This window comes from Symphalangus syndactylus, chromosome 9 (genome assembly GCF_028878055.3).
Source record: "Symphalangus syndactylus isolate Jambi chromosome 9, NHGRI_mSymSyn1-v2.1_pri, whole genome shotgun sequence".
Classification (NCBI taxonomy): domain Eukaryota; kingdom Metazoa; phylum Chordata; class Mammalia; order Primates; family Hylobatidae; genus Symphalangus; species Symphalangus syndactylus.
Window position 1 is genome coordinate 73,218,141 of NC_072431.2, and position 15,004 is coordinate 73,233,144.

At 46.5% G+C, this 15,004-nt stretch overlaps 1 protein-coding gene across 1 annotated transcript; it reads left to right on the forward strand.

Moving 5' to 3' along the window:
* Nucleotides 1-10,058: 10,058 nt before the first annotated feature.
* Nucleotides 10,059-14,715, forward strand: LOC134731482 (uncharacterized). The gene is given in 10 exon segments (XM_063609964.1): nt 10,059-10,178; nt 10,180-10,242; nt 10,244-10,362; nt 10,613-10,729; nt 10,978-11,265; nt 11,451-11,646; nt 11,854-11,879; nt 13,388-13,475; nt 13,965-14,032; nt 14,616-14,715. Coding segments are annotated over 10 exon segments (1,185 nt in total).
* Nucleotides 14,716-15,004: the final 289 nt, after the last annotated feature.

Sequence of the window (15,004 nt, forward strand, 5' to 3'; positions counted from 1 at the left end):
GAGGCCAGGCGCGGTGGCTCACGCCTGTAATCCCAGCACTTTGGGAGGCCGAGGCGGGAGGATTACGAGGTCAGGAGATCGAGACCATGCTGGCCAGCACAGTGAAACCCCGTCTCTACTAAAAATACAAAAAATTAGCTGGGTGTGGTGGCGGGCGCCTGTAGTCCCAGCTACTCGGGAGGCTGAGGCAGGAGAATGGCGTGAAATGGGAGGCAGAGCTTGCAGTGAGCTGAGATTGCGCCACTGAACTCCAGTCTGGGTGACAGAACAAGACTCCGTCTGAAAACAAACAAACAAAAACATTAGCTTTTTCTGAGAGACACACTTTTCTTTCAGTGATTTCTATACTGCTGAGAAGTGGTTGTTCTACCAGGAAACTGCTATTCTCAGCTCTACCAACATTGACTAATAGTGAGTGAAAGTGATATGTGGATAAGAAGCAAATGTGTTTTCTCTGCATCTCTTTTTAAATTTATTCATTGAAGAAAAAGAAGAATGCAGATAGTAGCTGAAAAATAATATGATTCCTGTAAGATCATGAAGTCCTCTTAACCTGAACAAAACAAAAAACAAAACAAAACAAAAAAAGAAAAAAACCACATATGATGTGAGCAGAAAATGTATTATTTTTCTAAGCCTCTGAAATTTCAATATACCACCTGCATTGCTTTAACAAATATATAATTCCTTCAGTTTTGACTCCTCAGCATATAATTCCATTCCCTGGTGAATCAAAACTGAGAGAAGAATAAATTTTATGTTAAGGTAAGAGACATGGGGCAGACCCATTACTTTTGACCCACATCTCCTCCACCCCCAGCCCCAGGCAATCATCATTCTACTCTCTGCTTCTGTAGTTTTTGTGCTGACTTATTTTACTTAGCATAATGTCCTCCAGGTTCATTAATGTTGTTGCAAATAACAAGAGTTGCTTCTTTTGAAGGGCTCAATAGCATTCCGTTGTGTAAATATACCACATTTTCTATATTTATTCACCTGTTAATTAAAACTTAGTTTGATTCCATACCTTAGGAGTAATTGTGAGGAATCCACTTCCCCTTTTTTTCATTTGCTTTTAACTCTTTTTATTTTTATTTCTAGAAGCATTTTAATTTAATACTATAACTTATGATTGTTACATATCTTCATCTGAGATTGATTTGGGTCATGAGCTATAAGCCCAGATTTACATCCTTGGAGCTGCAATCTACATTATTAATAAAAGATACTATTTTTCCAAGGGCTGTTTTAATTTATACATAGTAGCTATAAGCATTTTTCACTGAAAAGCTCTTCTAAATATATTATAGTAAATATTTAAGAATAAGAATAAAATCATTTATATTTCAAAGATTTTCTTATACTTGACTGGGTATATTTTGTCATATTTAATGTATTTATTATTTCTGAAAAATGCCAAAATAAGAATTTTATTATTTTTCCTGGAATAACAGACTGGGTTTCCGTATTGTGTCTTTGCTAATTTTTGCATATAGATTTGACTGCTACCATTGAATTTAGGCTGAGTTTTAAACCCACTGTTTTTTAGTTTGTGTGGTTTTTGGTTCATTTGCGGAACCAAATATATTTCATTTGCGGAACCAAATATATTAGACATTTAGTGTTTGGGGTAAGTTGGCTTCTTTTCTACTCTCTTTTTGTTATTACCTTTGGAGCTTTAGAAATTGCTAGGATTCAAATAAGGTTGGTTTTGAATCAAGTGATAGAAAATTCCAGAAAAGACTGAGGGAAATAGCTACTGGATAGTGCCTTTCAGTGAGATTTATACATGAAACGAGTTTATTGCAACTTTGTTGAATTTAGAAAATAATTGCCTACAACATATGTAGGCAATTATTGGTGACAGAGTGAGACTCCATCTCAAAAAAAAAAAAGAAAAAAGAAAATAAAAGCTTTATTTTACCAAATTTTTCATACTGAAAGTTCAAATTCTTAAATATTGACAGTGACATTCTTTTTTTTTTTTGAGACAGAGTCTCGCTGTTGCCCAGGCTGGAGCGCAGTGGCACGATCTCGGCTCACTGCAGGCTCCACCCCCCGGGGTTCACGCCATTCTCCTGCCTCAGCCTCCCGAGTAGCTGGGACTACAGGCGCCCGCCACCACGCCTGGCTAAATTTTTTTGTATTTTTAGTAGAGACAGGGTTTCACTGTGTTAGCCAGGATGGTCTCGATCTCCTGACCTTGTGATCCGCCCGCCTCGGCCTCCCAAAGTGCTGGGATTACAGGCGTGAGCCACCGCGCCCGGCCGACAGTGACATTCTTGATTACCATTTTCTAGGTGATGTAGTTTGCATTTATTAGTACTACCTTTCAACTTTTCCTTTTGTGGTGTAAGGTTATAAAAATGCCTTCCAGTTGATTTCTTGGGTAATAGCAGAATCTGTTTTCTCAGTAGCCTAAGAATTCTTAATATACCACTCTTAGAGGTACTGAATACTTAGGCACTTGTCTGAGTTTGTTTATGACATCCCTTGCTTGGGGTAGCTGACATTAAAGAAAAGAATATTGCTACTGTAGTAAGAGTTGGAACAAATACTTATGTGCTTGTAAACCTTTGCCTTAATCCTTAGATAAATGTCATTCTGACTCAGTCCTTTTGGTACAACTGTTTATGATTCTAGAGTCTCCTTCCCACCAAAGTCAACCCATGGAGTTTTCAGCTTTTGATGTTTATTTTTACCCAGTAAGCTTCATAGTTGACGTCATTACATTGGCCTTCCCCAGGCAATTCCTGAGCCTTAGAGCTGACCATCCTACCTCTTCCTTCTTGTCTTACATTGTCTGTTGCTGGGTCCCTCTCACTCCGTATTTGAGCCTTCATGAGGCCTCAGTTTGGAGGAACCAGAGGAAAGCATTGCCATATATGTTTGGTTGAGAATCAGGATCCTCTTGAGGATAAAGACTTTACATTTATTATTCATAATACAAAACTGCATTTTTGAGATGTGGACACGTTTCACTCAAATTAAATAAAAATGATTTTATCAGTATGCCAACATGTTCAAAATAATTGTATAAAGTTCACCAAATGTTTTGCTTTAGACGCCCCCACATAAAGATTGATATGTATGCATTGGATACGTTTTTTTTTGGTGTAGGATTTGTTTTCATTTTTAAGATATTTTCCCACTTTATGCTGATTTTAAGCTCCACAAAACTTATGAAAAGCTTTATTTTGGCCGGGCGCAGTGGCTCACACCTGTAATCTCAGCACTGTGGGAGGCCGAGGCAGGCAGATCACCTGAGGTCAGGAGTTCCAGACCAGCCTGACCAACATGATGAGACCCTGTGTCTACTAAAAATACAAAAATTAGCCAGGCATGGTGGCATGTGCCTGTAATCCCAGCTAGTTGGGAGGCTATGACTGGAGAATCACTTGAACTGGGGAGGCGGAGGTTGCAGTGAGCCGAGATTGCGCCATTGCACTCCAGCCTGGGCAACAAGAACGAAACTCTGTCTCAAAAAAAAAAAAAAAAAAAAAAGAGGCCAGGCACAGTGTCTCATTCCTGTAATCCCAGCACTTTGGGAGGCTGAGGCGGGTGGGTCACAAGGTCAGGAGTTTGAGACCAACCTGACCAACATGGTGAAACCCCATTTCTACTAAAAATACAAAAATTAGCTGGGCATGGTGGTGTGCACCTGTATATCCCAGCTACTTAGGAGGCTGAGGCAGGAAAATCGCTTGAATCCGGGAGGCGGAGGTTGCAGTCAGCCGAGATCATGCCATTGCACTCCAGCCTGGGTGACAGAGCAAGACTCCATCTAAAAAAAAAAAAAAAAGAAAAAAGAAAATAAAAGCTTTATTTTACCAAATTTTTCATACTAAAATTTCAAATTCTTAAATATTGACAGTGACATTCTAGATTATCATTTTCTAGGTGATGTAGTTTGCATTTATTAGTACTACCTTTCAATTTTTCCTTATGTGGTGTAAGGTTATAAAAATGCCTTCCAGTTGACTTCTTGGGTAATGGCAGAATCTGTTTTCTCAGTAGCCTAAGAATTCTTGATATACCAATTTTAGAGGTATTTGAACACAACTGGATATATGTGCTGAAATATGGATTTATTTATAACCTTATTAGAGACTAAATCATGGCAACACATTATAGTTCAATATTTTTGTCTAAATTCTTGTTGAGCCACATCCATCCGTATATGTAATACTGAGTTGCCAACAGCTTTTTTATACTAAGCCAGAACTCATTTTACCTTGTGGTTTCGTTTGAAATGTGTGAGCTGTCTTATGTAACATTCAAATAAGTAATAAAAATTTAATTCAAAGACTATGGAAAGAAAAGTCATACAGGCACACTGTTAGTGAATTGGAATCTGGCACATGACACTGATTAACAGGTTGAGCGGATTCAACTAGATCTAAATCCCTGAAACAATATTGAAAGACAATTTTTTGATTAAAAATATCTTTGACAATTTAATAGACCTATGAAATTTGAAAAAACTCAATGTGTTTACTCATCATCAATCAATATTAGGTTAAACTAAAAATTTTTGAACACATCATAAAAAAATAAAATTAATTCACTATCCCCAGACTTACTGTGATTAACACAAGACTTTGGTGTATTTGAAAGCACCAAATTTTTAATTAAAAATCTCCATTTTGAAAAGATCTTCAAATTTTTTTTTTTCTTGAGATGGAGTCTTGCTCTGTCACCCAGGCTGGAGTGCAGTGGCACGATTTGGACTCACTGCAACCTCTGCCTCCTGGGTTCAAGTGATTCTCCTGCCTCAGCCTCCTGAGTAGCTGAGATTATAGGTATATGCTGCCACACCCAGCTAATTTTTTTTTTTGTATTTTTAGTAGAGATGGGGTTTTACTATGTTGGCCAGGCTGGTCTTGAACTCCTGACCTCGTGATCCATCCGCCTCAGCCTCCCAAAATGCTGGGATTAAACAAGCGTGAGCCACTGTGCCCGGCCCAATCTTTCGTGTATAACTACTACGTAAAACCTAATACTAATATGCTTGATTTATGAAAGATTTGTGAATGCCTATCACTGTAGTCAAAAATCATAAAATTATATAAATAGACTGTCTAAATAATTTTGATTAAAATAGTTGGTATTTGATTTGAGTACCAGTATTTATATAGTATGACAAATTCAGTCTTGTTTTATGAAATGGCAAAAGAGTATTTTACTTTTTTAGAAAGGTAAAAATTATTATTTTTTTTACTGTTGTGCCATTTTATAAAATAAGCCTAAATTTTTGGAGACATTTTTTTAAAGAAGCCAATCTTTTCTAAAGGAAGATTTATACATAAGAAACTAAAGATATAAATGTCATATTATATACATCATTTCCTGAACCCTACAGTAATCTGTAAAGTTTGTTTGTGTACACCAATCTTAGATTACCTAAAACATAATAAAGTTTTTTAGTGTTATATTTAACATACAAAAGTTCAAAATATATCCAGACGGACAGGACCTATGGCTGCCACTTTAAAAAAACAAATGATTGGCCGGACATGGAGGCTCATGCCTGTAATCCCGGCACTTTGGGAGGCCGAGGCTGGTGCACCACTTGAGGTCAGAAGTGTGAGACCAGCCTGGCAAACACGGTGAAACCCTGTCTCTTCTAAAAATACAAAAAGTAGCCAGGTGTAGTGGCACACGCCTGTAGTTTCAGCTACTCTAGAGGCTGAGGCAGGAGAATTAATTGAACCCGGGAGATGGAGGTTGCAGTGAGCCCAGATTGCACCACTGCACTCCAGCCTGGGCGACAGAGCAAGGCTATGTCTCAAATAAATAAATAAACAAAAACAAATGTTTTAGCACGAAAAGAACTTAAAATAGTAAACTAAACTGTGACAGTTTAGACTAAAAACATGAGAAGTGACTTTTTATTTGCACTTATGCTTAATTACCTTTATTCATTTTGGAACATGCAGGAAATGATGCGGTGGTAACTTGCTGGGTGGTGACTAGGGCGGTATTTAGTGTCCTAGGGATGGTGGGATCCAGTGGACCAGAATCGTCAGCACCTCACCATGTTCCCTGCTGTCCTCTCTCTGTGACTAAGTTTTGTGAGAGAGGAAGGGAAGGGAAGGGAAGGGGAGGGGAGGGGAGGGGAGGGGAGGGGAAGAGGAGGGGAGGGGGACAGGAGGGAGGAAAGAGAGCAACTCACCATTGCACCTCCCATGCTGGCCACGACATCCATTTATGGTGGGCTTACTGTGGGTTGCTTGGAGACTGTATGACGTGTTCATATCGGCCCTCAAGATGCCATCAATAGGGGAGCCAGATAAGTAAGCAAATAATTAGCATACATGAGCTGCTATTCTCTGCTTTAAAGCCTGCTTCTCTTACTTGGTATCTACTTGTAAGGAAAATGATCCATCTCTAAAGATTTCTATTTACTGAAAGAAAACAGAACATGATGGACTGTTCTGGCACACAGCTTCTTTTAAGTTATGGAAAGATGTTCATGAGAGATTGTGTTCAGTGAAAAAATGGTATGCAATGCATGCTCAAAGTTGTGAAAAATATACACTTTTGGAAAGGGTTATATCAAAATGTCACAGTGTTTTGTTGTCTCTGAGTGATGAGTCTTAATGATACAGAAAGTAGAAAAAAATTATTTGACAGATAGTGAGCATAAAAGAGTACTTGGCAGAGCTTCCCTTTAGCAAAAGGAAGACAAATAGTTTTTTTTTTTTTTTTTACTGACAAACATCAGCCTGAAAGATGGAGCTGCAAACATAGATAAGCAAGCTGGAAGCTTGGAAGGGTGAATGCCGGCAGCTGTACCAATAGAGAAGGGCTACCTGCGAGCCAGGCATGTCCAACATAGAGGCTCAATTTTTGTTGTTGTTGTTACGACGTGTAAAGGAATGGGCAATATGATGCAGCTCAGGAAGAAGACCCATTTAAGACCCACTTACATAATACAAGATTAGGGTGGGGATGGACACAAATTTGCCTCCTGTGCAAATTTTCCATGATCCATGCAAATGACGTACCTCTAACCAATTTTTCATGCTCCATGCAAATGACATACCTGGTCCAACCAATCTTTCGTGCCCTATGTAAATCAAACACCGCCCCCCTCATCAGGCATCTATAAAATCCCCTGCATTTCACTGTGGATCCTGCAGCCCATTTGGGACCCCTCTCTCTGCAGCAGAAGGAGCTTTTCTCTTTCTTCCACCTATTAAACTTCTGCTTTTAACCTCACTCTTGTGTGTTCACATCCTAGTTTTTTATGACCATTAGGCAACAAATCTCGGTTATCACCCCAGAAGAACAAGGCTGCTTCATTAGGTTCCTTGAAAATGACACTGAACCCCTGTCCTGGGGAAGACAGAGGATGCCCATCTAAGGTCATGGATTCATTCCTAGCTTCTCTTCTATTTACGATAAAAACAAGAATAGCTGATACTACTGAGCACTATGAGCCAAGCGCTGTTGCTAAGCAAATTACATAATAACTCGTTTAATCCTCCCTCAGCAACTCTGGCAGGTCTAGCTGATTCCAGTGTTTACTTTCCATTGTTTTTCCAAGTGTGGCAGCATTTAAGAGAATTGTTTTCTTTCTTTTTAGTGTTGAATACTGTTTTTTATCTATGAAAGAGGATACTCTGATTTCTCCTAAATGATTGATAAGTTTAAATTTTGTTGCAATATCCAGTGATTTCTTTTCACTGGAAGGAAAGGAGGCATGCAGTTTTATTTTTGTCAGCATGCTCAGGGCCACAAATGTGTGGACACCTAGGAGCCAGAGTCATTTTCTGAGGATGAGAGTCACTGAAAGGCACCAAGTAGGTGAGGGATGGATTGGGCTGCTGGTTTGAAAGCGCAACATGGAGCTTCCTAAGGCACAGGCAGCTTGGAGGCAGAGAGGCCAGTGAGAGGCAGGAGCAGCAGCCCAGGCTGTCACCAAGGAGGAGACAATGTGGTAAAAATAGAGAAATGCACGAGTCTGAAAGGTTTAGATAAATGTGGATTTCAGCACCTCCTCTCCCACACCCCACTTAGCTGTGAACCTGGGGCAAGGCACTCCTTTCTGTGTCTTTATGACTTAGCTGAGGTGACCACTAAATAAGAAAAGTGCCTGGCTGGTGATACATAATAAGTAGCTGCAAGTGGTAGCTTTCTTCCCTACCCACTTGAAGCAGAAATTGGTGACCAGTTTTTCTCTCTGAGTCATCCAGCTGGCACCAGAGAAATTCTGAGGCTGCTTGTTCAGACAGGGCCACCATGATGTCTGGGCAGCATGGCAGATCTGATCCTTGGACCAGTTTGGAAAAGACGGGGAAGGAGACAGAGCCAGAAAAACTGGGCCAGATGCCTGGATTCTAATCATACCCAGGCCTAGGCCCCTCTGGTTGTGGCTGTGCTGTGCCTGTCTGGGTCCTGAGCCAAGTGATACTTGGTCCTTACCCACAAGAAGGTCACCATAGACCAAGGAAAACTCACAAATACACCATCTTCTCATGCTGAGGCCTTATTAAGCCCCAGTGGCTACTCTGGGAGAGAGGTGCCATTGTCTCCATTTTAAAGGTAAGGAAACCACAGCTTACAGAGAGATATGGCCAGAGTTGTCCAGCCTCGGAGTGACTGAGGCAGAACCAAAGTCATAATTTGTCCAGCTGCAAGGCTTGAGTCTTCAGCCTAGCCCAGAAGACATCATCCTGCCCAGGCCTGGCTCCAACCTCACCCACCTATGACTCATTTCTGGGACCACCAGCAGGAAGAGGAGGCTCTATTTTGAGCAATGGGGAGCCCATGCCAAGCACAGCCACCTGCCCCTGCAGAAATGAGTGGGGCTGAAAGCTTTATGGTTTCCAGCTTTTCATATCTACCCTGAGCCAACAAAGGCTTGTGGCTGTTGGCACACAGGCAAATTGTCCAACCTCCAGATGGAGCAGAGCAACGGTGAAGGAAGCCTGCTGGTTCTTGTCTCAGCTCAGCCACTTCTGAGCTCTGTAGCCTTGCACCAGCCTTTGCCCCATCACTGAGCCTGTTTTCTGCCTTACAATGAGGACTTTGATACAAACCACACACACAATGAGGATGAAAACTGATTAACAGGTAAAATGACCTCACCTGCCAGGGAGTCCATGCTCAGAGAACTCTCATGCTCTTGGGTGGAATATTTTCTCAGAGAAATAGAGCTTGGGGGTCAGGGACATGGGCCCTACCACTGACCTGCTCTGTGACTCTGAGACAGTGGCTTCCACTCTCTGAGCTCAGATCCCCACTGGGCAGGCTGCTCTGATCTTCTATGTCCCCGTGTTGGGAAGGGAGTTCATCCTCCCCAGCTTGTCAGGGAACACTTGGCCATGGCTGAGGGCAATCTGGCCCCAGTGCCCTGGCTTATTGGAACAGCAGGAAAAGGCAAACACAAAACCCAGACCGCAGCTGACCACGGAACCCGCTCTCCTTGACCCACAAGGATTTGTTGTGATCCAACCAGCCTGTGACTCTGTCCACATGCTGCTCCTCTGCAGAGATGCTGCTGTTCACTCCTACTCTACTGAGACACACAGATGTCCTGGCATGGGAGAATTCCCTCTCTCTCTCTCTCTCTCTCTCTCTCTCTCACACACACACCCACACACACCCCTAACCTGCTTCCTCCAGGCTCCTAAATCACCTGTCGACAAAAACTGCCTTCAGCGGCCCCTTAGCCTGTGAGCTGCCCTCATTCCCCCTCACAGCCCTGAGTGAGGGTGTGCAGCCTCCTTGGGCAAGAGGATGCAGGCTCTGGGAGGCTGCGTCGCACATCTCCAGTCCCCACTGCAGGGCCTCTCACCGGCTGGGGCAGTGACCCCTGGTCGGAAGCACCTCAGTGCTGCTCATGATTGCGGAGGATGGCCTCACCAGATAGGGGGTCCTGGAGGGCGTGGGGGCTTGGTCTCTGACTGCCAGCAAAAGAAGCCGACATAGAGGCAGCAGGCGACAAACACTGAGGCAACTGACTTGCCCGAATTTAACCCTCAGGTTTTTAAAATAAAATGCAAGTGCAGGGGCTCGGGACTCCTGGAGCCCCGTGGGGCTGAGCGTGGATGGTGCTCGGTGTCCAGCTTCACTCCCAAACCGCATCCCGAGCGTTTGCGGGGCGGAGGGGCCCCAGGGCGACGGCTCCGGAACAGACCCAGGCGGCTCCGGTCAGCAGCAGCCCCTCTGGCTTTCTCACAGCGCGGGGACCCCCATCCCCGCCAGCCCCATCTCACTGTCCCTCTCAGGTCCAGAGGAGACCGTGGAGGACCGCGTGGCACCAGGAGCTGCCAGGAGCCAGGGCGACTTAGAAGAATACGGGAACCTGGCGTCCCGCGGGGACGCAGCCCCAGGAGAGGTGAGGCCACCCGAGTCCGAGTGGGAAGGGGCTCCGCGCTCCTGGGCACCCGCAGGAGCCGCAGGGCCCTGCCAGATGACCCCGGGTCGGACCCTCCGCACCAGGTGTTGGGGCGGAGGAGACTCGGTGGGTACGGCTTGGGCACCGGCGGGCGAGAGCCTGGACACCGCCGGGAGCCCGACCTCCTGGCCCTTTGCGGGCGGGGAGCAGGGCCAAGGAACAGCGCCAGCCCCTCTCCACAAGCCGGTGACCCCATGACTCCAGGGGCTGCCGCTGCCAGCAGGTGAGCTCAGCCCAGGCGTCCCCTCCGCAACCAGGCCCGGATCCCTGCCTGGCTCCCGGAGCCCGGACTGTGCCTTCCGCAAAAGGGCTGCGCTCTAGGTAGGAGAAACGTTCTTCGCTCCCTGCTTTGTGGACACTCGGTTCCTTGTAGGCGGTTCTGCTTGGCCCCTTGCCCTTATTAACCTTGACCACGGCGGCTGGGTGGACAGGGGCTGGACACCCTGGGCTCCACCAGAGTTTTCTCTTGCTGGGTGACTTGGGCTGTGGCACTCAGGGCCTCCGTTTCCCTGGCAGATAGATGAACATGGCTTGAGCAACTTTGTGTTCAGACGGTTTCTTCTTTCCAGAAAGTGGCCTCCACAGTGCCCTACCAGGCAGCATGGAGTCGGCAGTGGCAGCGTTTCTATCCGACTCTGCGGGGCTGGATGTGAAGAGGACTGTCCCATCCCGCTGTCCTCCAGGAGCGGGACCTTTCTCCCCGCAGACTTTGCTGAAGACGCGGCCCCCTGGTCAGGGGCAGAAAACAGATCCAGGCCGCCCCGCTCCTGCTGGGTGGTGGAGAAGGTGGAGGGCGGGCAGGTGCTAAGTGCTACTGTGAAAATAAAAATCATCATAATAAAGAACGAATGGGTTTCGTATCTCTTAATTCTCACCATCAATAGGGTATTCGTGGGCCCATTTGACAGAGGAGGAAGCCACCTGGAGAAGCTCCCTTCCTTGAGAGCCAGGCCCTTCCCTGTCCAGCCCCGTGTCACCTGCTTCCCTTACAGCTCGCTCTCTCCCCCTCTCATCTTCATAACCCGCTTCCCTCTGGGAGCAGGAATTTGAGCTCAGAGGTGTTGAGCAGCCTGTGCGAGGCCACAGAGCTCACAGCAGGAAGGACGCCCATAGTGACAGGGACATCTGACGAGGGAGCGCCCTCCTCTGGCTGGAGGGTGGGGCAGCAGCAGCAGCCAGGCTTCAGGCAATGGGGTGAAATGAGGGCCCCGGGAGCTCCCCAGGTGGAAGAAGCACAGGTCTGGTAGAGGTTCCCAGGTGACAGGAGTTTGAGTGAGGGTCAGGGAGGTGTGTGAGGAAGGTGGAGACAGGTCCCACTCGGGCAGGTCCTGCCTGAGTGCCAGTATTGGGGCTGGGACTTCTCAGGGATGGGAGAGTTTTCCGCCTGCCCTGGGGCTGGGGTTATGCCCTCCAGGGCAGGTAGGGCTTCCTGCTTCCCCCATCAGGATGCAAGTTCTGGATTCGCACAAGGGTGAGGAATCAGTGACCCACCCGACCACCCCTCTGAAATGGGTCAAGGGGAACCCTGGGGCAGGACACCCTGCTGAGAGTCAGAGCCCTGAACTATTAAGAAAAAAAAAAAAAAAAAGACAGGGCACGGTGGCCCATGCTTTTAATCCCAGCGCTCTGGGTGGTCAAGGCAGGCAGATCATGAGGTCAGGAGTTCAAGACCAGCCTGGCCAACACAGTGAAGCCTTGTCTCTACTGAAAATACAAAAAGATTAGCCGCATGTAGTGGCAGGTGCCTGTAATCCCAGCTACTTGGGAGGCTGAGGCAGGAGAATCGCTTAAACCTGGGAGGCAGAGGTTGCAGTGAGCGGAGATCGCACCACTGCACTCCAGCCTGTGCAACAGAGCTAGACTCCATCTCAAAAACAAACTAACAAACAACAAAAACACTGCACAATGGAGCAGTTGTCCTTCATCCAGAGGACACTGGCCCTCTCCACTCACTCCAAACTACCAGATGACAGGTTAGCATGCGCCCTGCCTGCCATGCAGGGCCACATGGAAGGAGGGAGACCCACGTGGAAGGAGATGATCATGAGGCCAGATGAGAACATACAAAGGGCAATTACAGGGGCTGGTCTGAGGTGTGGGAGGAGTTAAGTTCGTAAGGCAGGCTGCGCATTTTAGAGAAAGCTGCCTGTGTCAAAGACTTACAGGTGCACACATTCACAGCATGGCCTCCACTTCATCCATCAGAAAATAATGATAGACCTAGCTTTGCACACACACAGGGATTTGACCCAGATGAGATCTCAGTCCAAACCCAGTACCGACTATGGAAAAGTAGTCTCTGTAGGGGCCCCAGTGTCCTTGGGACATAACACTTTTGTGAAGAATAAGTGAAGGGACATCTGTAAAGTGCTTGATATCGTGCCCAGCCTGGTAAATGCCCAGCACAGATCTGCTGCCACTATCATAATGTGTGCAGGCCAAGGGAGAAATGGACAGGAGACTTCCACATGGGGACCATGCTCATCTCTGGGAGACAACATTGGTGATAATGTGTGTTTTCCATTTTCATTCTCTTCTGTGGTTTCCTTCTTGTACCACAATGAGCAGCAATTACTGTTTTGATGGAAAGTAAAATGCATCATAGGTCACCTCATGCAGCAGGGGTGAGTTCCTTTTGCATTGAGAACTCCACTGTACCTGGCTTTGGTTAAGATCCTTCACCACCTTGGTCTCAGTCTCCTGAATTGTACTGTGGAGATTGGGGATTACCTCAGACAGGTGATGTGTGAGGGTTACGTGAGATGACAGTGGTTGAGTTTGTGAGTGCACATTGACTCTGCAGGCTCAGTGCCACTGCATCAGATTATAATGGCAGATTTCTTAGCCCTGCACCAGGCGCCCAGTAAACATGTAGCAATTATCAGTTTATATTAGTAGAGTTAAATTTTCTCCACCAAGTGCAAATTTAGTTTCTTCTGTGCCGTTTGTGACAGTGAGCTCACTTATCTTACTTTCCAGATGCAGCAGAAATGCCTACATTCTGTTCAGCTCCATTCCGCATCCTGATATGTCTACCCCACCCCACTTTAAGGAGAAAACCAGCTCAGTAAGGTGAAGTAACCTTCCCGGGGTCACACAGCAAGCAACAGTTCAAATGTTCCGGGCTCATTCAACTGAGTAAGGGAGGCCTCTTCAGAGCCTACTGTGTGCTGAGCTGGGCCTGTGAACCTTGTTTCTTCTTCAAAACTGCTCTGCAACAGGTGGCTGTGTCCTCACTGAATAGGTGAGGAAGCTGCCTTACAGAGGTGGAAATCCAGAGTACCTAGTCAGCATCAGTGTGGTTTCTCCCACCTAAGCCTGCATAATTGTCACAGTAGCTACCTTTCTGGTCTCAGTCTCCCTGCTTCTGCCCAAGGCTCCTGCAGTCTTTTCTGAGCTCAGTGGTAAGCCAGAGTGATTTGTTTAAACCAAGATCTCAGCCCTGTGAGAATTTGAGTAATGAAAACCATGCTGGTCTAGGAAGAAGAGCACATCAAGGTCTGATCTGGGCCTTCCCTTTCCTTCTAACTTTCTCATCTCCTCCACTCCCTCCCAGCTGACGTCTGCCTTGGCCAGTGGCACTGTGGCCCCAGCACCACCTTACCCATCTTTAGAAGCTTTTCCGTGGGCGAGTTTCTCATATCCAGTGAATCTTTTGTGATCCTGTCCCTCCTGCATCACCAAACCCCAGATCCCCTATTATGCCTCCTCACTTCCTCTCCTTCTCTCCTGTAATTGCTTCTCCCTCTAGTCTCAGTATTAACCCAGGGCGACCTAGAGGTCTGGAGGTGCAAGTGCGAAGTGACCCTGGGATGAACACACACAGATTCATGAGACTCTGCAATTCCTAAAGGGTAGAGAGTGGGACCTCATATCACCAACGTGAGGACTTTCCCACAGGACAGGTGACTTAATGAGTAGCAAATGTGACCAAGAGGTACCATTTTACCAGGCAGACAGTGAAGGGGCGGAAGAGAGGAGGGCTGGAAGAACCTTTTCTGTTTTCTCTCTGATCCATTTATCCCTGTCCTAAAAGAAGGCCTGCAGGAGAGGCAGTGACTTGCTTAAGGTCACAGCACCTTGGAGGAGGCAAAGCCAGGACCACAGAGAGAGCTTGGGGAGGCCTTGGGGCACTGTTGACGATTCCTAAGGCTGGCTCATCCCTGCCTTCTCCTGGGATCGTGGGACTATCCCGTGGATCCCCCAGAGAAGAGGAGCGAGAGTCCAACGCCGACACATGTCCACAAAGGTCCCCTGGTCCACCAAGAGGGAGAAACTTGTCACCAGGCAACGGTGGCATACACTGACTCGCGAGCCAAGGCTCACCGCTCGCGACAGGTGCCCCGCGACTGGCGCATGCGCATCTGCGAGGCAGGCGCCGGGGCCAGGCTGTCAGGGCTGTCAGGGCTGTCAGCCTGCCTGAGCAGAGGAAAATGGGAAGGCAGAGCCGGCCTAGTCTAAGGAAAATGCTGCCTGCGACAATCACTGTGGAAGCCTAAAATAACTACCATAGGGCATCCACGGTCTGTCTCATTAGTCGCGTGCCGCTGGAGGAAAAGGCGATTGGAGAATGTGAGTCGGGCGCTGGGAACTTCT